The sequence below is a fragment of the Solanum verrucosum genome, unplaced genomic scaffold, assembly GCF_900185275.1.
Source record: "Solanum verrucosum unplaced genomic scaffold, falcon-dt-bn FXZP01000238.1, whole genome shotgun sequence".
Lineage (NCBI taxonomy): Eukaryota > Viridiplantae > Streptophyta > Magnoliopsida > Solanales > Solanaceae > Solanum > Solanum verrucosum.
In genome coordinates, this window is record NW_026020630.1 from 3,374,807 (window position 1) to 3,399,355 (window position 24,549).

At 30.4% G+C, this 24,549-nt stretch overlaps 2 protein-coding genes across 2 annotated transcripts; both read left to right on the top strand.

Annotated features, from left to right (window-relative positions):
• Nucleotides 1-1,741: 1,741 nt before the first annotated feature.
• Nucleotides 1,742-7,349, top strand: LOC125811480 (reticulon-like protein B21). Its single transcript, XM_049490982.1, has 9 exons — nucleotides 1,742-3,024; nucleotides 3,205-3,246; nucleotides 3,920-4,022; nucleotides 4,134-4,208; nucleotides 4,664-4,811; nucleotides 5,324-5,393; nucleotides 5,540-5,605; nucleotides 6,267-6,389; nucleotides 6,994-7,349. The coding sequence occupies exons 1-9, from the start codon at nucleotides 1,872-1,874 to the stop codon at nucleotides 7,158-7,160; spliced, it is 1,947 nt and encodes a 648-aa protein (XP_049346939.1). The 5' UTR covers nucleotides 1,742-1,871; the 3' UTR covers nucleotides 7,161-7,349.
• Nucleotides 7,350-22,380: 15,031 nt separating this feature from the next.
• Nucleotides 22,381-24,436, top strand: LOC125811488 (CBL-interacting serine/threonine-protein kinase 6-like). Its single transcript, XM_049490991.1, has one exon. It carries the CDS (start codon nucleotides 22,852-22,854, stop codon nucleotides 24,148-24,150), a length of 1,299 nt encoding a protein of 432 aa, XP_049346948.1. The 5' UTR covers nucleotides 22,381-22,851; the 3' UTR covers nucleotides 24,151-24,436.
• The last annotated feature ends 113 nt before the right edge of the window (nucleotides 24,437-24,549 follow it).

A 24,549-nucleotide genomic window follows, 5' to 3' on the forward strand; every position in this document is an offset into this window, starting at 1 on the left:
TATTAATTTAATAAAAGAGTTTATTGAGAAATAAAATTATAGATTCATTTTGTCTCTGCACCCTTATCTTCTTGGAACAGATGAAAATATTTGATACATACAATATTGTCGATAGGTCGGTATATATCTGACAATATATAAAATAGGATTTTGTAGCTAGTTTGTCTTTTTATTGCACTAGCATCCTCAATATTTTCAATTATTCGGTATTGAATTGATTAATTTAAATTTATATTGAGTAAACGTAAATTAAAAAAAAATGTTTCATTTTAAAAGAAAAATATTTTAGACTTTGAATTAACCACTCTCATCCCACTAAAGAAAAATATCACTTTCAAAGTTTGTATAATTTTATTTTTTTATTTTATAGAAATTACGAGATTATTTTAAGGATGTCCTCGGCATTTAGGGATTATGAATAATAATAATAATAGAATCTTGTTCAATAAGTGAAACATATTAGTTATCTTTTTTTTAAAAATAAAAATGACTCTAAAGCGATTGTAATAAAGAATTGATCTGAAACAATATATTTCATCGCAGATATATCATTTCACAAAGTATGTATCTAAATAGGCCAAAATCTCGATAGTTAAGTTAACTTTGGGCCTTCCATTATTAAAAAAATAAAATATGTGCATAATCGTTGTATCTCATCATATAATCACACTGATACGTATTTTTCCAATACTTCTTAATATAGTATGACATGAAGGCAATAATACAAAAAGAATAATAAAACAAAATAATTTGATTGTGGTTCGAAAAAGTTGAATAGTTCATATCCTCAATGGTTATAAATTTTCTAACGTAACATATATAGTCCATTAAAGTTTCCATTTGAGTAAAAACAGCTTGTGAGTTCTATGCATCATTACATTTACTAAGCCAAAAAGAGGTTTATTCCAGCAAACTTTTTTCGTCAAAAAATTATATTAATATCTATAAAATTAATTTTTTATTTATATATGAAAAACGCTTTTTTGTATTTTTTTTGTTTTAGTTTTCTAATTTCTATGTTTCAACAATAGTATATTCTTCAATAAAATTAAATATTGCGTTAAATAACAAAAACATTAGCGAGAATTCAATGCATCCAAAACCAAACTCAAAATCTCAAAAGGTAATAATGAAGCTATAGATCTATATTAGTACTATCCTTTTTTTCTTTTTCTTTTTCTTTTTTTGGATAGTACAAAATTATAAAGAAATAAGGAAACATTTGGTAAAGTGTATTAACAAAAATAATGTATGCATTAACACTTTGTATTAGTAGTCCCTTGTTTGGTACACTTTTCCATGCTATATATAACTAATGCAAAAATTACTTATACACTCTATTGTGTATTGAGGAGTGTATTGCTAATACGATGAATTTCTGGTATTAGTAATGCAAAAGGACTCAATTACCCCTCAAAAACATTTTTACATCTTTTCCATCATAAAACTGGATGATACTTTTGTAAATAAATATTTTTATTCAATGTATACTATTTTTAAAAATACCAAACCAAACAATGCATAAGAAATAATCTATGCAATTAATGCAAATATCCCTAATACAAATATTACGAATGCATTCTATTTAGCATTATTTTTATATATTCTACTATCCTAAAAAGAGGAAAAGAAAAATAAATAATTAATCCAATTTTTTATTTTTTATATTTAAAGAAGAACAACTTCTTAAGAAGTTGGAAAAGAGCAAAATAAAAGACTCCTCTCTCTCTGTTTGAGAAATTTCATTGTTTTGACAAACTTTGATTTCTCACCAAACTCCATTGTTTTTTTAGCTTAAACAGTGAAACCCCACAAATCAATACTACTCCTTACAATCTTGAATCATCAATAGAGTGAAAAAAGGCAAAAATATGGAAGGGGGCAATAGGAGGAGGAGCAAATCATCAAGAAATAATGGTGTTGTGGCAACAGGTTCAGTTTGGGAGAATAGAATGAAACTTGATGAAGTAAAAGGTGGATTCAAAGTGTTTAGTAATAGTAGTATTGAAGAAACCCCAGATGAAAATGATGACAAAGATTGTGTTTTTATTAGTGGAAGTAATACTCAAGTGGATGAAAAGTTGGATATGGGGCCAAAAAGAGAAAATCTTGATGTTGGGGTAGTGAGTGGAAAGAGAAAAACTTGGAAAACTACTGAGAGTTTTGAGGGGAACCCAATTCAGATTGCTAGTAAAAAAACTGATTTGAGCAAAAATTTGGATGAAAAAAGTAGAGATTTGAGTGTTTCTGCTGATGGGGTTGCTGGGATTACAAAGAAAACTTTGAAAAATGAGAGTTTTGAGGGGAACCCTTTTCAGATTGCTAGTAAAAAAACTGATCTGAGCAAAAATTTGGATGAAAAATGTAAAAATTTGAGTGTTTCTGTTGATGGGGTTGTTGGGATTACAAAGAGAACTTGGAAAAGTGAGAGTTTTGAGGGGAACCCTTTTCAGATAGCTAGTAAAAGATCTGATTTGAGGAAAAAATTGGATGAAAAAAGTAAAGATTTGAGTGTTTCTGCTGATGGGGTTTGTAAAAAAGTCCCAATTCAGAGCAAGAAAAGTTCTGAGCTGAGAAAGCTGAAATCTGATAAGTCTGTTAATGGGAATGTGAAAAAATCCAATCTTGATGAGTCAAGTAAGAATCTTGAAGGATCAATTGGGATTAAGAAGACAAAATCAGAGGAGTTTGGTATGTGTGAAGAGAAATTTATCACAAGCAATGTGGTATCTGAGGATGAATCTGTAAATAAATTAGAAAAGAATCTTGAAAATGGAGATGATGATGAAGAATGGGACGACGTATTGGAGGAAGATATCGATGAGAGAAATGAAAAGAGAAGTATTGATGTTAAAGAAATTAGAGTTCAAGAACAGAATAAGCTTAAAAAGATTGTGATTGAAGATAAGAGATTTCAGTACAATAATAAAAGGCAAATGCCAATTTCTTCAATTAATATGAAACAGTCCCCTCCTACTTTAGTCAATGCTAATATTCATCAAAGTGCAACAAGAACCAAATCAGGTAAAATGCCTGCATTTCCTTTTATGTTTTGCTTCATTCAATGTTTGCTCAGGTTCTCCAAAAATGTTGTTGTACATGTGTTTTATCATCCCAAAATGTGCTACTTGACTTGCGTTTCATTGACTCTTTGTTTATGAAGTTTGATTCTGAATTCCTTTTTGAATCTTGTTGCATTTTCAGATGAATTCCAATCTAGACAACATAGCAAACTACAAAGCTTGGGTGAGTTCAATCTCTTACTATCTTATTAGAACTCAATGTGATACTGCATCTATGGTAAAATTTATTCGTATTCTATATTTATACTAAATCAATGAATGCATGACATGTGTCTTTCATACGCACATTTTTCACTTGAATTTCAAGCTGCTTGCACCTATTATTTATTGGTCCAATGTCCTCACCGCTCACTATTAAAATGTTGGGGAAGTGGTGGGGAATTACCGGTATTCAGTACTAGCAGAGTGAAAATTGATCATACCTTTCGGACTTTGGCATTTGCCTATTACCCGTATCCCATAGAAACTGACCTCAATAATGTTTGCAATCATACCTTAGTTCAGGATCTACGTACGAATATGTAGGAGGAGCTACTGCCTTCCTGCTAATCGTTTCAAAGAAAAAGGAAACGAAACAATGAAGATTCACTTCATTAGTATTTCCTCTTACACAAATGTTGGTGCGAGAGCGGACACTAACTTTTTACCGCGATTGATCAACTCACTCACTTGGATTGGCCTAGAATAATTTGGTGGGGAAGTTTAATACATATCTCATTTTAATTCTTAACTGCTTAAGTTACATTGGTTAGTTAAGTATAAACATCGTGTCCGTCGGGGTAGGTAACTACCCTACAACTATTAGCTCTGATTTTCTATTAAAACATTTTTTGCAGTTGATTTAGTGATGTGGAGAAATGTATCGAAATCAGCGTTAGTCTTTGGAATTGGAACCTTTGTTATCATTTCATCTTCATATACTCAAGATCTCAATATCAGGTAATTAGGATCTTTAACTCAGAAAAAAACTGAATTCTATTTCTTAATTCTTTAATCATTTTTAACAAAAAAATATTGAAGTGAACTATTCTTAATAATGGCGTTTTACAGCTTCCTTTCTGCGCTCGCCTACTTGGGTCTGATCTATCTTGCTGCAATCTTTCTCTTTAGATCCCTCATTCACAGGTATTATATTGTAAAGTTATTTAAATTAACATGCATTGGCAGTGTTAAATTTGTTTATACTATCAATGCAATTTAACCGGTCATAACAAGTTATTATTACCATATTTTGTTGGTTGCATATCATATTTTCTATAAAGAGTTTACCTATTGTTATAAGCTATTTTGTCGGTGTCTCTATAAATGTTGTGACACTCGTGTATGATCCTTAAATATGTACTACTTTTGGAGGATTCAACACGCACTCATTGACTTTTTTTTAAGAGACCGAGCAACATAGGTTATAAGTCAGTTTGATCTGATGGTATAAAAAATTTATACACCATCAGTGCACAAAATTAAGTTCATTGTAAAATTACCAAATCTTGATATTATCCAATAACCTTTGTCTACCATTCGAATTGATTTTTATATCGTCTTTTTTTTTTTTGTGTGTGTGTGTGTGTCTGTGTAAATAGGGGAGCTATTGATATTGGTGAATCAAGTGAATGTGTAGTAGGCGAAGAAGAAGCACTGTGGATACTGAAATTGATTCTTCCTTTAATAAATGAGTTTCTTTTGAAAATCAGAGCCCTTTTTTCTGGGGATCCTTCGACTACAATGAAGGTAAAGAAAAGTTCATACATTTCCATTTGATACCAATGTTCTTTATAGTTTTTCCATTGTCCACACTTGATATTTACACCGAATCTTATCAGTTATTATAATTAAGTGATTCGATGAGGTCAACTTGTGCGCACGTTGACTAATTACACAGGGGTACCTGCTACCTTTTACCAGCATAGGTACCGAGTAATTCAATCGAGAGGAAAAAAACACATAAATTAATCATGGTTAAGTAATAGAAGTTATGTTGCCTGGACTCTTCAAAATGCGCTTAGTCCATGATAGATCCTCCAAAACTAGTGCATTTATGGAGGATCCAATACGGGTGCAACAACATATTTGGAAAATTCGAGCAACATAAGATAGAAGTCTATGTGCCAAATATATATCATGTGTCTATTGGTCACTATAAATATCAAGTGCGGATAAGTTTTATTGTTTTTCCATGTTACTTCAATTATTTTCCTAATCTTGTGGACTTGTGGGAATTTGACAAATTTTACCTCTGGCAGATGGCAGTTTTGCTGTTTCTTTTGGCTAAATTTGGCAGCTATATAACTATTTGGAAACTGTATAAATTGGGTGAGTTTTTTCTCTAAATGTTATATATATAAACAGTTCAAATAAAACTTGTTCTAGTTTTTTCTTTTTGATTTTTCAGCAGACAATAAATACGAAAAAATTATGCAATATGATATGAAACTCTTATTGAACCCCCTATTTTGCAGGTTTTTTTGGAGTTTTCATCATACCAAAAGTGTGCTCTTCTTATTCCACACAGTTAACCTCTCACGGTAAGAAAGAAAAAAACTATCGATTCATTTTGTTTAGCTTCTTAAACATTTACCACCACTACAACAACATAACAACATATCCAAACATATCCAGTGTAATCTCACAAGTGGATCTAGAGAAGGTAGAATGTACGCAAAACTTACATCCTTACCCCTATATTTGTGGGGGTAGAGAGCCTGTCACCGTTATAGTTATAATTATTTTAAAAATCTATCATAATCTTAAATGTCTATTCAGAAAACTACAACTTTGATTTGATAGTGAATATCATTATTTTAAAAAAGGTTCATGTATGTGTGGATATATAATACCGTTGGTGTGGGGCTAATTTGCCATAAATCATAATCAAATTTTGGCAGTTTTTGTCACAAGTATGCAGAGGTAGTACAACATGTAGGGCATTTGCCAAAACCAAATTTTGGAACATCTAATAAAGTTATAGTACACGGTGGCGGAACATAATTTTTGTTTATGTTGTTTTGTTATATGTTAAACCAAAGTCAAGGGTCTACCAGAAACATCGTCTCTACCCCACAAAGGTAGAGGGTAAGGTCTGCGCACAGACCCCACTTGTGTGACTGCATTGAGTATGTAGTCGTTATTGTTATGTTATATGACCAATTAATAATGTACATTGTGATTTATAATTTTTATGTGAAGGTACATTTTTTATAAGATACATTAGAGATGCTTGGGAATCATGTACTCACAAAAAAGCTATTGGATTTGCAATCTTCACATTAGTATGGAATTTCTCTTCAATCATTGCCAGAATATGGGCAGGTAAAAATAGTTTCTATAACTTTTACATGATACTCCCTCAGTTTCAATTTTCCATATTCTTGTTGTTCGGACTTTTCAAAAATATCGCCACATGCGTGTCTAATCCTCCAAAAATGTTGCGTTTCGAGGATCCAACATAGGTGCAACAACGTTTTAATAGAGTTTGAGTAAACGTAGTTTGACTTTGCATGGAGTAATTCATGATATCATTAAACATGACATAATATAACTTGTCGATATGTGGTATTGCACATCATAACATTTTTATAGTTATAAAAGCTTCTCATTAAGGCTAAAATATGAAGTTTAAAGTTAGTAATTGTTACCAAATATAGAAATGCATCTTTTTTTAAAACAAATTAAAGAAAATAGTGTCAAGATATTTGGAACGTGGGAATTATTGACTACACATACCTAGTTTAATCTCACAAGTTGGGTCTGGTGAAGGTGGTGTGTACACAGCGTTGTCCTTATCTTGTGAAGGTAGAGGGGATGTTTTTGATACACCACGAGGGAGTAATTGAATGTTTTTTTTTTCAAATATTTAGTTAACAAAATGAAAAAACATTATTATACTGACAAATTTTACAATTTATTTTTGCAGTGTTCATGTTATATGTGGGCTTTAGGTACTATCAACAAACCTTGATGAGACAAGACACTACTACTATAAATGGTGATGATTTTTTGCAAGGAAAAATTAGAGAACAAAGACAAGTTGGGAAAAAGTCCAATTTTATGGATACAAGAAAGCAAAAGAAAGCATTTTAAGTTAATAAATAGATTAATATTATTTTTAAAAAAATTGTATTAATTGGTGATAGATAATTAACATGTATTATACATGTCTTGTTGCTCATTTCCCAACTATTATCTTTTGGTAATTAATTTTTTGTTCTTAGTGTACATAATCAACTTGGGCTAATCATTCTTTTGGCAATAAAAATGATTTTTTTATTACTCCTTTCTTTTTACTTGGTTTTGGTATGTTGGTAGCCTATGTTCTAATACAAATTAACCAATGGTAAGTTTTTTTGCTCACAATATATTAAACAAGGATTGTGATGAGGCGATAAATATTATTTCATAGTCAGATTAGGACATGAAGTGGTCTTTGTTTGGATTGTTTTATTAAGACTTTTCGATGTGAATTTGTATTTAGTCAGACTCAATGCAGATACTTTACATTGAGTCGAAAACTTAAAAAATTGTGCATCATTATGCCTTTATGTTTTCTTCATTTCACAACAATTCTTCTATGGCCCAAATAGTTATATAGCATCAATTATACTCTTTTTGAGCTTTGAGTTATGTCACCAAGCCCAAGTGCAAGTGCCTAAAGTCATGATAATAGCTCTAGCATAACAATCTTGTTATGTGCAAAACTTATTTATTTCAAATTTTACTAACTTATATTATACTCCCTCCGTCCCTTTTTATATGTCATCTTTTCCCTCCGTCCCTTTTTATATGTCATTTTTTTACTTTGCACTTGCATTAAGAAATGATGTAACTTTACCTTTCTACCCTTATTTAATGTTTTCTTAAGTCAACTTTATAATAAATGATGAATACATTTTCAAGAATAATTAACTATTTTATCAAGGGTATAATAGGCAAAATATGATAATTTATGCATAAATTTTAAAAAATGACAAGTATTGTGGTTCAGTTATTTATAAAAAGGGATGACATATAAAAAGTGACGGAGTGTGTTGTTAATTGAATTGTGATTATGGACTTGCACAAACTCCTAAATATGCCATTGGATTTGTCACACTAGGTCTGACGTAGTAACAACCAATAAATACATTAGAAACTGAGCTACGTACCTTAGCGATTTATTAAATTCATTAAGCAAGAAATCAAGCTAAGAGCGAGATAATTCAATTAAGTTCGATTTGTATTGATGCATAATATTTCGGTATAATATTCCCTCTTTTTAATTAAAAAATAAATAATAATTAAAGTATAAAGAAGGAATAAGGGTTTGAAAAATACCTTAACTTCGATCGGATTTGTTGTTGCGATACTAAACTTTCATAAGGACCTATAATCTCCCTAGACTATTTAATACCATATTTTTACCCCCTGAACTATTTAATAGTGTATTTTAAAGGTATATATGTGCCCACGTGGACACATTACTATTTATAATTTTGCATTATTTTTTATGTCCATGTGGGAAAATATATATATTTAAAATATGGTATTAAATAGTCTAGGGAGGTAATAGGTCCTCATGAAAGTTTAGTATCGCAACAGCAAATCCGATCAAAGTTGATGTATTTTTCAGACCCTTATCCCTATAAAGAAACCGCAAGATTTAGATTTCCCCAACAATTTGCTAGTTTTTATTTGGAAAAAGAATGTATCTATCAAAAACTCTAGCATTCCCCACCAGGTGGATTCAGGATTAATTTGATAGGGTCAATTTTTAAAATTTTCAATATTAAAATCATTGTATTGTTAAAATTATGAATTTCGATCTAATATTTATTAAGATTCTATATAGGCAAAAGGGTCTGATAGGCCCTTATATTAGGGTCAGATTGTAAACTGGATCCTTTTACTTATAACTGTTGGATTTTAAAAGGTGTGAATGAAAAATTAAGAGTTGCGACTTTTATGAAGAGTTGTGACTTTGATGAAAAGTTGCGACTTTTATGAAGAGTTGTGACTTTTATGAAAAGTTGCGACTTTTATGAAAAAATTGTGACTTTTATGAAAAGTTGTGACTTTTATGAAAGGTGGTGACCTTTCCGAAAGATTGTGACTTTTCCAAAGGTTTGTGACCTTTCCGGTAAGGCACAATAAGAACCTTTTCACACTACCCTTTGTTTTCTATAAATTGAGGAATTTCCTCTCATTTTAAATATAGAATTTCTGGACTTCTTCTTCTACTACTAAATCTAGTATTCTAAGTGTACTTTACTGCCGTTGAGTGGCTCGCTGACACAAGCGTTTTGGGTATCAATACACTGGTGATTGAGATCATTCTATCCTGGGAGGACATATTCCAAATCAAACCTTGGATACTAGAGAGGAATAATTTCCTTAAGGGGACACTGTGCATTCAGTGGGCTTGATCTTCTTTCTGTTTTTCCAGTTTCTGGTATGTGTTACAGATTTTAGATTTGTGAATTAATTTATGTTCTTCTGTTCTTCACTGGTTCATTAAACTTTGGTAACTTCGTGTTTCTGCAAAGTTTGTTGGAATCAGTAAGATTCTTTAAACACAGATTGACAACAATTCTTCTTTAAGAAAAAAAAATATTTCGTATATTTTATCTAATTTGTTTCTGATTCTAGTTTCTCTACTAGTTTTAATTTTCTAGTTGTGAAAATGTTCTTAAACTTTATTGTGTCTTACCAAGTTCTTCAAAGTTTTGTTCTAAGTATCTTAGGAATACAAGATGAACAACAATCTTAAGGAAATTATTATATTGTTGGTATTTCTTGTATTCTACTGATTGAGAGAAACAGATCATGGAAGTAGAAGTTTAAGGCATTACTTCTCCCGAATTCGGTGCTTTGTTTAGCAAGGTTGATGTGAGAATGTACAGAAAAAATTGGTGTTATTCTGATTAAAGATTACACCAGGTAACCGTCTTATTATTTATCTAAGGAGGAAAATAGTTTCTAAGAGTTAACAATTTTGATTTTTTATCATGTGTATCTTTGGAAAAAGATCTGCAAACCATTTGTTGTGGAATGAATTTTTCTTGGCAAATAGTATTGCCTTTAAAATTCTTTAGTTTGCAAAATGAGATATGCACATTTTTGTTTGATAAAAAGTATGTCAAAATGTTATAGTTGGAAGACTATTTGAAAAGAAAAACATTTCTATGTAATAGAGAATATGTTTAATTATGTTTGGAAAAAAAAACTTTTGTAGTTTGGTACTCCATGTGAAATTTGATTGTGTCTGATTTTTGTAGGCTAAAAACTTTTGTTGTTTACTACTCTGGATAAATCAGACTATGCAATTGGTTTGAAAAAATATGAAAACTTCACATAATAAGTCCATGTTGTACTTTTGACTTTCTATAAACTTGACTGTTATATAGAAACACATTGTACAAAAAAAATAAAAATTTGTCTTTATTGTTAGTATTCTAAATACTAAGTGGTATGTCTATTTGTGATAGATGGAAAAATACCAGTGACTTAGAGTTTGTGATTTTGTGCCTCTATGGAATGAACTTTGACACTATGTAAAGATTGTCAAAGAGAATTGAAACAATATAATTCTTTTGTAGAATAATATTTCCAAAAGAGGTTTCATAGTGCCGATGACATTTTGATGGTCTGGAAAAATATGTGGAAAAACTATTTTCAAATACTTGAAAAATATTTTTGAGATCACATTTAAAATGTGGGGGTTCTTTGCTTATTATAAAGATAAAATTAAACTTGGTGTCTAATTTAATTTTGGAGCAAAAGATTTGAAATTCAATGATACTTTTGTATTATGTTAGACCCACAAAATTCTTGGAGTATATTTTGTATTGTGGTTGTTGAGTTTCTCTATTACTAGTATATGGTGTGACTAGTATGAAACTACCAAATTCTATATATACTTGTTCAAAATAATTGTGTTCTTTTATGAAAAAGTGTCACTTAAAATGTTGTGATTTTTCATGAAAAGATATGTCTATTATGATAAAAATATTTGCATAGACATGAATATGGGTGAATAATCATTTGTTATGTTCTGTAAAAGAAACATTTGGACTATATTGCCTTTATTGGACCCGATGAAACTTTGTTCATGGGTAGTTCTATAACAATCCAATTGAAAGTTATGGAAAGTTCCTTCTGAAAAGGACATTCGACAAGGTGATGACTCTAAACAATGATTGTATCACAAAATTGTAAGAAATAGGAACAAATTATTAGTGAGAAAAAAGCTACCTCGCGAAGAGCTTTTCAAGCTCAATATTTTTATTTGTTCTTACTTGCTTGACTTAAAGTTTGTGACATGAACACTTGGGGCATGTCAATTACAAAACCTTGTAAGAAAAACTGATCAACTTAGAAGTTTTGTCTAACTTTGAGTGCAATAAATAAAAATGTCATGTTTGTGTGGAGTCTAAGTATGCTGAGCATTCTTATAAATCTGTTGAAAGGAATTCCAATCCCTTAGAGTTGATTTACACTGACATTTGTGATATGAAGTCAACACCATCTCGTGGTGGAAAAAAGTATCTCATAACTTTCATTGACAATTGCATTAAAAATGACTATGTCTATTTGTTGAATGGTAAGGATGAAGCAATAGAAATGTTTAGACAATATAATATCGAAGTTGAAAATCAGTTGGGAAATACATAAGAAGTGATAAGAATGGAGAGTATAAATCTTCTTGTGCAGAAATATGTTTGGAAAATGGAATTATCCATCAAACTGCTGCCCTATTCACCTCAATCTAATGAAAAACCGAACGTTGAAAGAAATGATGGATGCATTATTTATAAGTTCGGGTTTACCACAAAACATGTGTGGAGGAACTATCCTTACTGTAAAAGGGAACGACAAAAAGTTTTGTCTTTTCAGAAAGAAAGCAATTTTGTTTGTTGAGGACACAATCTATTCCATATGAGAAATGGAAAGGAAGAAAATCCAACTTGAAATATTTCAAAGTGTGGGAGTGTCTAGCCAAAGTCCAAGTTCCTATTTCTAAAAGGATTATAATAAGACCTATGACTGTGGACTGTAAAATTAGACTTGAGTAGTCTAGTAAAGGGTCTAAAAGATCTTGGAAAGGAAAAAGGAGAATGTACTTAATAAAGATATTCAGAGGCGTAGTAAATGTCAAAGGACATTTACTTCCTTCGAATATGATTTTGTAACATTTCTTGTGTCTTCTGTAGACTCATCCTTTTGGAAAGATGGTGTCAATAGTGAGATTGTTGAAATCTTGAGCAACCATATTTGAAGTTAATTGATCTTCTTCTAGAAAATAAACCTTTGGGTTCAAAGTGAATCTTCAGAAGGAAAATGAAAGTCGATGGAACTGTTGACAAATATAAAGCAAGACTTTGTGTCAAAGGCTTTACACAAAAACAAGGTCTTGAGCTTGTTGATATATACTTGTCAGTAACAAGAATTACATTCATTCGGATGCTAATATTATTAGTTGTGGTATATGACCTCCAAATTTATCAAATGAATGTGAAAACAACTCTCTTAAATGGAGAATTGGAGGAAGAAATTTACATGGAACAACCCGAGGGTTTTGTGGTTCCTGGTAAAGAAAAGAAAGTGTGCGAACTTGTTAAGTCACTTTATGGACTAAAACAAGCGCCCAAACAATGACATAAGATATTTGACCAAATTATGTTGGTAAATGGATTTAAGAATGATGGAAGTGAAAAATGTGTTTACATTAAAATCACTAGGTCATTGTTTGTTTGTATAATTGGTGATATGTTGACACTAAATGCTACTAAACGTATGCTAGAAAGCAAGTTTGGAATGAAAAATTTTGGAGTTGCTGATGCGATCTTAGGTATAAGAATCCTTATAACTCCATAATGTTAGCATATTCGCGGTCTCATTGCATTGAAACGGTACTTGACTAGTTCAAATATTTTGATTTCAATATTGTCAAGTCTCCAATAAATGTGAGCTTTGCATTTCAAAAGAGTGAAGGCAAAAGTGACTCACAATTGGATTGTGCTAAAATATTGAGAAGTATGATGTATATCACAAAGTGTGCGCGATCAGATATAGCATTTGCTATTAATAAACTGAGTTGGTTCACGAGTGATCCCAATCGAACTCATTATATGACAATGAAAAGAGTTTTGGAGTATTTAAGAAATACTTAAAACTATGTCTTGCATTTTAACAATATCCAATAGTATTGAAAGGATATAGTAATGTGAATTGGATCACCGGACAAATGAAGTAAAATCCACGAGTGGATATGTATTTACTCTTGGTAGAGGAGCAGTCTCTTGGAAATATTTATAAAAAAAAGAGACATGTATCGCTAGCTCTACAATGATCTCTGAGCTAGGTGCTCTAGATAATAAGGTCGGTGAATAAATTGAAAGACTCCGAAATTTCTTGATAGATATTCTTTTTTGGCTCAAACCTTTGGCATCAGTATGCATACACTTTGATAGTCAAGATGCAATAGGTAGGGCATGGAGAATGATGTATAACGGAAAGTCTAGTCATATAGGACATATACAAGATACCGTTAGAAAACTATTCTCTAGTGGAATTATCATAATTGACTATGTAAAGTCAAAGGATAATGTGTCGGATCCACTTACAAAAAGGCCTAACTAGAGAGAAAGTTTAAAGATCATCTAAGGAAATGGGTTTACGGATAAGGACAAGTCATCATGGCAATAACTCTATCTAGCAGACTGGAGATCCCAAGAGCTAGATTCAAGGAGAAAAACAAAGTTGTTACTGACGGTTCGGCATTGTCAACAAACTCAATCCATTCTCATGATGAAGACAATGCTCAGGAACAAGGATACAACATTAAGTCTTGTTAATGAGTTGCTAAAGCTTAATTTTTTTAATGATTTGCTAAGTTTGGCAGATTTGACCAAATAGTGTATCTACGCGATAACACGATTGGAAATTAGGTGTGAAGTGTAAGCCGCTTCAAAGAGAATTATTGTCAAAAGTCTATTCTCTATACACTCATGAAACCAGGAGGTGTTCATGGCTGAAACGAACACAACTGTAAGAACCATAAACGGTAAAGGGTTAATTGTGTGACATATGGTTGTCTAGGTATACACCAAAGCTCGACGGTTCAAAGATATCGCATCTACCGATTGACCGAGTATATCCGACATATGTTCACTACGGAAAGTCCAAGGGGAAACCTACTTATCCAGATGCAATTAATTCTTGCTTGTAAAGTACACATATTTGTCCGTTTCTTTGTCTTGGAGTCATTCCCTATTCATGCGGGGGATTGTTGGGTTTTAAAAGGTGTGAATGAAAAATGAAGAGTTGCGACTTTTATGAAGAGTTGTGACTTTGATGAAAAGTTGCAACTTTTATGAAGAGTTGTGACTTTTATGAAAAGTTGCGACTTTTATGAAAAAGTTGTGACTTTTATGAAAAGTTGTGACTTTTATGAAAGGTGGTGACCTTTCCGAAAGATTGTGACTTTTCCAAAGGTTTGTGACCTTTCCGGTAAGGCACAATAAGAACATTTTCACACTACCCTTTGTTTTCTATAAATTGAGGAATTTCCTCTCATTTTAAATATAAAATTTATGGACTTCTTCTTCTACTACTAAATCTAGTATTCTAAGTGTACTTTACTGCCGTTGAGTGGCTCGCTGACACAAGCGTTTTGGGTATCAATACACTGGTGATTGAGATCATTATATCCTGGGAGGACATATTTCAAATCAAACCTCGGATACTAGAGGGAATAATTTCCTTAAGGGGGACACTGTGCATTCAGTGGGCTTGATCTTCTTTCTGTTTTTCCAGATTCTGGTATGTGTTACAGATTTTAGATTTGTGAATTAATTTATGTTCTTCTGTTCTTCACTGGTTCATTAAACTTTGGAAACTTCGTGTTTCTGCAAAGTTTGTTGGAATCAGTAAGATTCTTTAAACACAGATTGACAACAATTCTTCTTTAAGAAAAAAAAAATTCGTATATTTTATCTAATTTGTTTCTGATTCTAGTTTCTCTACTAGTTTTAATTTTCTAGTTGTGAAAATGTTCTTAAACTTTATTGTGTCTTAACAGGTTCTTCAAAGTTTTGTTCTAAGTATCTTAGGAATACAAGATGAACAACAATAACTTTGTCAACTAGACACTTAAACTCAATGAAACACAATATTTTAAGCCCTTCTGACCATTGACCAAACTTATGTGGCAATAAAATTGTGGAGTTGGAAAAGTGGGTGATTTACACGCGAATTAAGAGCGTGAACGGCTAGAAATACACATATAATCAGAAATTTTCTTTTAAAAAAGGAAAAATTAAAATACTCCTTTCCTCTTCTAATTTTCTGTAAATAAAAATAATTAGGATAATTAGGTCCACCGCCAATAGATTTCTCATCGTATAAATTACTCATTGAAACTGAAGTTGAACAGAAATGGTTATATGAAATAAAAAAGAAATAAATCTTCAAATTCATTTCTGATTTATTTGTCTTCGAATCGGGAACGGGTTACACGATTTATTTGTCTTCGAATCAATGGTCAAGAGGCGGCATCCACGCTTGACCACAAATCAGCTGAATAATAATGTTTTTATTTTTATTCTTTTAATTCAGTCCAAGAACTGTAATTGTCATATTAATTTTATCATGACAAAATAACTATATGTATATATGGTCCATGTACCATAACAACTTAACACGTAACCCACCATAATTATAATTTATAAAGACTAGTCAACCGGGGTTCGATCGATATAGTCTTTTGATTACGGATTCATATAAAATTTAATTATAGCATTTCGATATATATATATATATATATATATATATATATATATATAAAGAAAAAAAAAATCTATTGAGATTTATAACAAGTATGTGATCCGAATTCATTATTTTAATATTATAATAAATTTAATATTAAAAATATTTAAAAAAATTAAATCGATTAAATTAAAATTTTGAATCCGTCTCGACTAGCTAGATGTTACACACCACCCAATCTTAGATTGACATGGACTTAAAAAACATTCACTATGTTTTGTCTCTCAACTTGAGAATTCTTATGTATTAAGTGGTTAATAATCAAAGTATAGAAATTGTTTGGTGAGTGGTGCATATATATTATAGATTTTATTCCCCTATATATCTAATATTTAATTGTTTTTCTTTGTTATATAATAGTAGTGGTGTTTCTTTCTAGTATTTTCTTCTCTATTGTTTTTCGTATGAATTTTTTTATCATTATATTTATTTTACGTAATTAACTTTTGATATGTTTTATTTGATCGATGATTTATTAAAAACAAATTTTTCTACCTTTTTAAGATAGGAAATAATATTACGTATACTATAAACATTATTCATTTCAGACTCTACTTATAAAATTACATTAAATATATTATTCGTCATTATTTAATCAGCTTACACCTATTTCACATGGCACAAATTAAATACACGTTATAACATGCAAACCCACATGCATGTGTGTCTATTTTTGCTTTGTTTTAACCTCAAACATTATAATGCAAATTGACCACTTAACCAAACGAAGCACTACACGAGTAGAATCGATTTGATTTAGAGTCGATGAATTCAAAATAAATAAAAATTTAAAAAAATGACTAAATTTTTTTTAGCATAGATTGTGCTTCTCTTTTTAATTAGTGGACATGTACAAAATACAAATTCTAATTGGTTGAATGAGTGAGTTATGAATATAAGGTGGATAATTTTTTTCAAAATAAGTGAGATTTTTTTATATTTATATATTTTAAATATCTTTTTTACACATATATAATTTAGTTAAACTTACAGAATTTGCATTTGTCTTTGATAGATGTTGCTCCAGTAACTATCATTTATTTGTTGTTATTATTGAGGCAATTTGTTAAAGAAAAAACTACTCGAATAAAGAGTCCGGATCAAACTAAAATTAAAGTAATAAGCATAATAATATATTTATTCTTGAAAATTAATAATAACATTTTAGGAAACAATTACGTGCAAGTAAAAAAAACTATCGGTTTATTCATGACTACGTTTTCAAAGTCACTTCAATTTGATTTTTTTTTAAAAATAGTCACGTTACATCACGACATACTCTATTCTTTTAAATGCTGTGTCTCTATTGGTACGTGGCATTAATATACGACGGAGCCAGAATTAAAAGTTTACGATGGACAGCGATGGTTATTAATTCATGTTTTAATTATTAAGTTTGCACTTCTATATATATATATTTAACATTGACAGATAACGAAGAATCATCAAAAAAAAAGATTACATTTACTACGAAATATACAATGGATTCAATTCATTAGGAATTAGAAAGACGACATTTTTCTCGGAAAAATAAAGATAAAATTTGATACGTAATTCTTTCTTCTCTCTCTTTTATTTTTTAGGAATCAACGAATTTTCTAATATAAACAAGTCTTAATACTAAAGCTATTGAATTATTTCGAACCTACGTATACCTCTTATCATGGTTGTTAGATTAAAGAAATGACATAAAGTTGTGACCTGTCGCAAAATGTTATGACCATTAAGTACCAATAATTAAATAGATGTTTCGTATGTTAATTTGCTATAAGTCTAATCCTAAATTATTATTGTATATATGTGGTAATATATTTATGAAAAATCACCCAAAATGTTTTCATGTTTTTAATTAGTTTTTGTATTTTAAGTTATATTCACTGATTTTATAATAGTTATTTTATACTATTAGAGTATTAGTGTAACCTAACCTATTAATCAATAGCAAATTTATTACCATTTGCTTTAGGTTATCAATTCAAGTTATTAAATAGAATTACATTAGTAACCTGATAATATAAAACTTTAGCTAATTTTTGTTTGTGAACCATAAATTTGTGAGAAGATTACAATTTTAATTATAGTGTTAGTATATTTAAGCAGTATTAAATAATATGGAGTTGACTCGAGTGAACATACAAAATTGTAACATAAAGAGGAAGATATTGTTTCTACTTTCCAAATTTCCTTTTGAGCTTATTATATTATCAATGTTGTGTCATAATACAGTCAAATAATATGGAGTTTGAATATCGAGTGAATATACAATATACATTGTAACATAAGAGGAAGTTTTTGTTTCTACTTTCCAATTTTTTTTTAACTTACTATATTATCAATGTCTCATCATAATATAATCAAATCTCTTTATTATAACGTCGTTACTCATATAAGAAGTATTTGTTTACTTGACCTGATTTCCCTTTTCAACTTGATGGCACATCCAATATTCAATGATAGAAGCAAGAATATTTCTACATCAATTTTATTAGCCTGTCGAAACAGATGAAAATAGGTGGTATGTTTCTGTTTGTTTGGTTCAAGAAAAAAGACAATAACTCAATAATGCTAGTAATAATATATTCTTCAAATTGATATGATTTCTATTTTGACTTTATTCAAAAATATTATTTTTATAAAATTTTAAAATATTTATTTCAAAATTTTAAAATTTATTCTCAACGACGACAATTTTTATAATCACATAAATATTATGATATTTGTAACATTAAATTTTATGAATTTTCTTAAATTCTGTGTTCAATTGCATAAAATAATAGAAATTTGGGTAGGAAAAGAGGAAACAAATAGTTGATTTGTTAGTTATAATATGTCTTCAATAGCTCACATCACATGGTTGATTGATTTCAATTTAATTATAAAGTATATCCCTAAAAGATTCCATAATAATTCAAGTGAGGGAAAATAGTTCCTCCAAGATAAGGTTAGGTCATATGTATATATTTTTGGAGTGTAACTAATTAATAGAAATTTTGGTAGGATAAAAGAGACCTACACCAAGATATGATGTTACAATATTACATTATAATTCACGCAAACTCATCAATAACTTTCGTTTATTATCTTATTTTTGTATTAGGAAATTATTATAATATTTAGTCACAAACTCATATCAATAACTAAAACAAGGTATGATTGATGATAAGTTTAGAAGTATTTATAAACTTCAAATTTTGATTTTACTTATGTTTTACACAGTAAAATCATCTCCATGAAAATCGAATTTAACATGCAATCACAGGTTCATGAAAACACACACATATATAAATAAATTATTTGATTGTAAATCTTAATATTATTGTACATTAACTTAATTATTATAAAAAAAATCATAAATTTAAAATACTCGACCGATGTCTATCATTACCTTTGCCTTATGTAATACTACTAGATAACTAGTTATATTTTGAAATTATAGATTCACTTTTATGAATAATTAACTCTAAATGTTTTTTAAAGTAATCTAATAATAAAAAGGACTACATTAACTATGTATTTTTAACAATATTCATTTTTTTATCAAGAGGTTGGTTGTCCATATAATACTACTTCATTAATTATGGGAAAAATTTCAACGAAAACATTTATTACAAACTATATTAAAAGCTGTAGAAAATTAATTAATTTTACAGTATAGGCAGTATAATTGCAGAGCACATGGTATTCTTGTGGTGGTAAAAGAATACAAACAAATAAATATTTCCTTTTAATATCGTCCACAGTTTTATAACCTTTAGATTTCGGATGGATATCTCAATATTGAAAAAAATAAAAATCATAGAGTAACGAATTTAAGTAAATTATGAATACTAGATATGATTCGTGTTTAAGATCAACTAATGAGATGATGCTTCGAGAGGGAAACAATTGGAAACACTAGCTAAACTCTTAAACAACCGCTCAGTGATAAATGAGATGAGATTACAGAAACAGTTAATAGATTTTACCTAAAAATAACCATGCTTAAAAGAGTGCATAATAGCTCACTGATCGAGAAATATTGTATCGACGATGAATATCTACCGTTAAATAATAAAATAATCAAGAGGTTTTGCCTAAAAATAGCCACACTTAAAAGAGTGATAATAGGTAAAAGTGAGCTTCTCAATAATATCTCTTTTTTAAAAAAAAAAAAAACTCTGATCTCTAACTATCAAACACATGCATTCAGTCTCAATTTCAAGTTACTTAAAATCAACTATATATGAATCCTCACCGATTATATCAATATTGTTTCATTATTTAAATTGATCTCAGACCAATATTAAAAAGAAAATACAATTATTAAAAATCATTATATATAACTCTGCTGACATATGATAAATCATTATAATTTAAAGATGCATTGTATATAGAAAAAGAAGAAATACATTTTATTTTCAGTTGAAGAATCTTGGAAACCCCCCCATGTGGTGAGTTGTTATTTCACTTCCAATATTCTAATTCAAGAGACCTAGAAAAACACATAGCCAATATATAGAAAACAAAATAACAGAAAAATACAAATTCAAGAGTGACAGATCATTGTTTTTATTCAAAATTTAAAAAAAAAAATAAAAATTTAAAGGGGTTAAAACTAGTGAAGGTTGGATCCTAGGGTTTGTTTAAAATAAATAAAAAAAGTGGAGGTAGAAAGGGCATGAATAGAGGAAATGAATTATAAGGTGGAAAATCAAATTCTTATCGATAAGGTGAAATTTTATATACTCAGCTACTAATATTTCTCATTCGATTTTAGGGTGACTTATTTTATTTTATTTTGCTTTAATCAACTAGTATTTGATATTATTGGTTGGCGATTTTAAGTGCAACTTCCTCCGTTTCATATTAGATGAACATTTTCTATACTACACGTGATTAAAAAAATATTATAAATCGTTCAACTTTACTATTTTACCCTTTGTTAATATCAATGCACATAACATAAAGTAAAAGAATAGCTAATATTGGGAATTGCTCACATTCAAAAGGTTATATTAATTGAGGTAAATTAAAATAGAAAAATAATAATCAATAAATACTATCTTGATTTATTAAGTAATCAAGTAATACTATGTAATAATTATTTTTAGTACGATGTCCATCTAATATGGCAATCTATATATGTGTATATTTAATAAACTTTTAACTCATATACATAAGATTTGATTCAAGCTAAATAATGAATTATGTTGAATCGATACTAATAGTGTGTACTCGCTCTGATGCGCATGTGGTTTATTAAGAGGAAAAATATTCAAAAGTGATCTCATTTATTACACCTCGTCAATTATATATTGATGTATACTATTCTTAAGAAGGTGTTGAATAGTTTAGTTTGGGTAAATTTTATCCGCATCGGGTGTATACATCAAACCAATTCACGCATGTCATGTGTTTAAATTTATAGTTCATTTTACTTAACCATAATTAATTAACATGTGTTTAATATATATATATATTATAGAATAGATTGTACGGACCTTAATTATTAAACCTTTTTTTAGTTTTCAATCTAGTGTTTGGAGTCCATATTAAAGCTCTGATTAAATTTGAATCACGTATTGTAGGGCTCCTAACATGATTTTCAACCCGAGACCTCGTGTTAACCTATTAACTCAGAATGCATAATAATTTTGATTGGTAGCTAGGAGTTCTATATATTGAACCTATGTGCTAAAATGGTGTACAAATTAAATTTGTCCTTTTATACCTTTTTTTTAAAATTAATAAAATCAAGAGTGCAATAATTCAGTTGATATTCATCTAAAGTGAAATTTCTAAGGAGCTTCTTAATTATTTATTCATACCCCATGAAAAATATGATTATTTCAGAATTTTCTTTTTATTTATGATTATTAATTAAGATGAATATTGAGCCAACAATATTAAAAGAATTAAAAGAAAAAAAAACTTTGTTTACCATGTCTAATTAGTGCAATTTACCTATTTAGGACGCTCTATGTTATTTTTCGAAAAATATACCATCAAATAAAAATACATAATAATATACCATCTACCATATAAGTATTATTCGTCATATAATAATCGTTACTTACTATATAACAATACTTATATTTCATAGACGATCTAGCCTTAAAATACTGATTTCACCTAAATTCAATAACACGAACAATGTATCACAAAAATGACATCTATTTTCACTTCAATTCCGTAACATCTAACTCGATTTGTATAATCACTCGATGCGAGTAAGTATTTATCGAAGCGGAAATATTGCAGGGGCAAAATAGTCATTAATATCCAAAGAGGCGGTTACTGACTCTTTCACTTCAATTATACTGATTCCAAGCTGCTCAAAAATCCACGTGTCCGATTTTTATTGCTACGTAAAACAAGCAAATTCCCATGCAACCTGTAACAATACGACACGTGTCGAACAACCAAACAGCCTCATGTTGGGTGACAAAAAGACAGTATTACCCTTGAACCGACTATAAATTCACCTTCAGTTGCCACCATTTTTCAGAAATTGCAGAAACCTAAAGAAGGAAAGCCGTCTTTGATTTTTAACAAACCCTAGAGAGAAAATCTAAACCCAGTTTTTGGTTCCGATTTTGGGAATGCAGAGAGATGAGAGGCAAATCCCTTTTTTCTAGTTTGATTTTAGGAGGCTTTAAGCCCCAAATTTCACTCGCCGGAGGAGGCCGGAATTGCCATCGGAATTGTCACCGGAAACACGTAGAAGACGGGTGAATCACTCATCCAACACCCTTTTCCATCTCATTTATAAACCCATTTGTTTTTTCTTAACAAAAACTATATACCTTTTTTGAATTTCGTTCGTCGGCGGCCGGAGTTTCCACCGGAAACACGTCGGAGACGAGTGAACTCAATCCCCACCCCCTTTCACTTCCATTTAAACCCATCAAAAATTTTTTTCAAAAATCGAACACCCTTTTCGATCTTGCTTCAGAAAAGTTGCTCAATTTCCCCGAACCAGTGTTTTATAATGGGGCCAGAAGAAAAATGTGCTGTTTTGTATGGTAAATATGAGCTCGGACGAGTTTTGGGTCAAGGTTCTTTTGCTAAAGTTTACCATGCTCGTAACGTGGTAACAGGGGAGAATATAGCAATGAAAGTTGTTGGAAAAGAGAAGGTGATAAAAGTAGGAATGATGGAGCAAATCAAACGAGAAATCTCCGTCATGAAAATGGTGAAACATCCAAACATTGTCGAGCTTCATGAAGTTATGGCAAGCAAAACGAAGATTTACTTCGCCATGGAGTACGTTAAAGGTGGTGAATTGTTCGAAAAAGTAGCTAAAGGTAAGCTCAGAGAAGACAATGCTCGAGGCTATTTCCAGCAGTTGATTTCTGCAATTGATTTTTGTCATAGCCGTGGTGTTTATCACAGGGATTTAAAGCCTGAGAATTTGTTGTTAGATGAAGAAGGTAATCTTAAGGTAACCGATTTCGGGCTTAGTGCTTTTACTGATCATTTAAGGCAAGATGGTTTATTGCATACAACTTGTGGTACTCCTGCTTATGTTGCCCCTGAAGTACTTGGTAATCATGGATATGATGGTGCAACATCAGATATTTGGTCATGTGGAGTAATTCTTTATGTGCTTTTAGCTGGTTTTTTACCATTTCAAGATGATAATATTATGGCTATGTATAAGAAAATTCACAAGGGTGATTTTAAGTGTCCACCTTGGATGTCATCTGATGCAAAAAAGTTGATAGTAAAGATGTTGGATCCGAATCCGAGAACTCGGATTACTGCTTCAAGGATTATGGAGTCTAATTGGTTCAAGAAGACTGTGCCAAGGACTTTGAGGAGTAAGGAGGAGGAAGAGTTTGCTCATGTGGGAGATGAAGATTGGGTAGGAAAGGTGAAAAAGATTGAGTCTTTGAATGCTTTTCATATCATTTCTTTGTCGGAGGGGTTTGATTTGTCTCCGTTGTTTGAGGAAAAGAAGAAGAAGGAGAAGGAACAGTTGAGATTTGCAACAACAAAGCCAGCTAGCAGTGTGATTTCGAAGCTTGAGGAAGTGGCTAAAATGTCGAAATTCAGCTTAAAGAGGAGTGATTCTAGTGTTAGATTGCAGGGGCAAGAGAGTGGGAGGAAAGGGAAGTTGGGAATTTCTGCTGATATATTTGCTGTGACACCTTCATTTCTGGTTGTGGAGGTGAGGAAAGCTTGTGGTGACACATTGGAATATAATCAGTTCTGCAGCAAAGAGCTTAGGCCAGCACTCAAGGACATTGTTTGGAAATCAGCACCTGAGAATCCAACAATTGCTTGAGCTAATAAAAGCTACTATTAGATTCATGTGCTTGAGAAATTGAATTTGTTTAGTTTTGTTCTTTTTGTTATTGCTTAGATGTGTTCTTGAAATTGAGACTTAATCTCTGAAGTATGTCTCTTGAATCGAATTTGTTTAGTTTTTGTTCTTGTTCTTGTTGTTTAGATGTGTTCTTGAAATTGAGACGGAGTCTCTTGAATTTGTGGTTGAGTGATTGAATCGTTTAGTTTTGTTCTTGTTCTTGTTGTTAGATGTATTCTTGAAATTGAGACTGAATCTCTTGAATTCGTGTTTGAGTGATTGAATCGTTTAGTTTTGTTCTTGTTTTTGCTGTTAGATGTATTATTGAAATCGAGACTTAATCTCTGAAGTATGTCTCTTGAAATCATGTGTTTGACT

Bases quoted from the DNA above. Each gene is read 5' to 3' on its own strand.
- LOC125811488 (XM_049490991.1), top strand. From the start codon at position 22,852: ATGGGGCCAGAAGAAAAATGTGCTGTTTTGTATGGTAAATATGAGCTC.
- LOC125811480 (XM_049490982.1), top strand. From the start codon at position 1,872: ATGGAAGGGGGCAATAGGAGGAGGAGCAAATCATCAAGAAATAATGGT. The intron at 3,025-3,204 runs GTAAAATGCCTG...TTGCATTTTCAG, and splicing joins TGCAACAAGAACCAAATCAG to ATGAATTCCAATCTAGACAA. The intron at 4,209-4,663 runs GTATTATATTGT...CTGTGTAAATAG, and splicing joins TTTAGATCCCTCATTCACAG to GGGAGCTATTGATATTGGTG.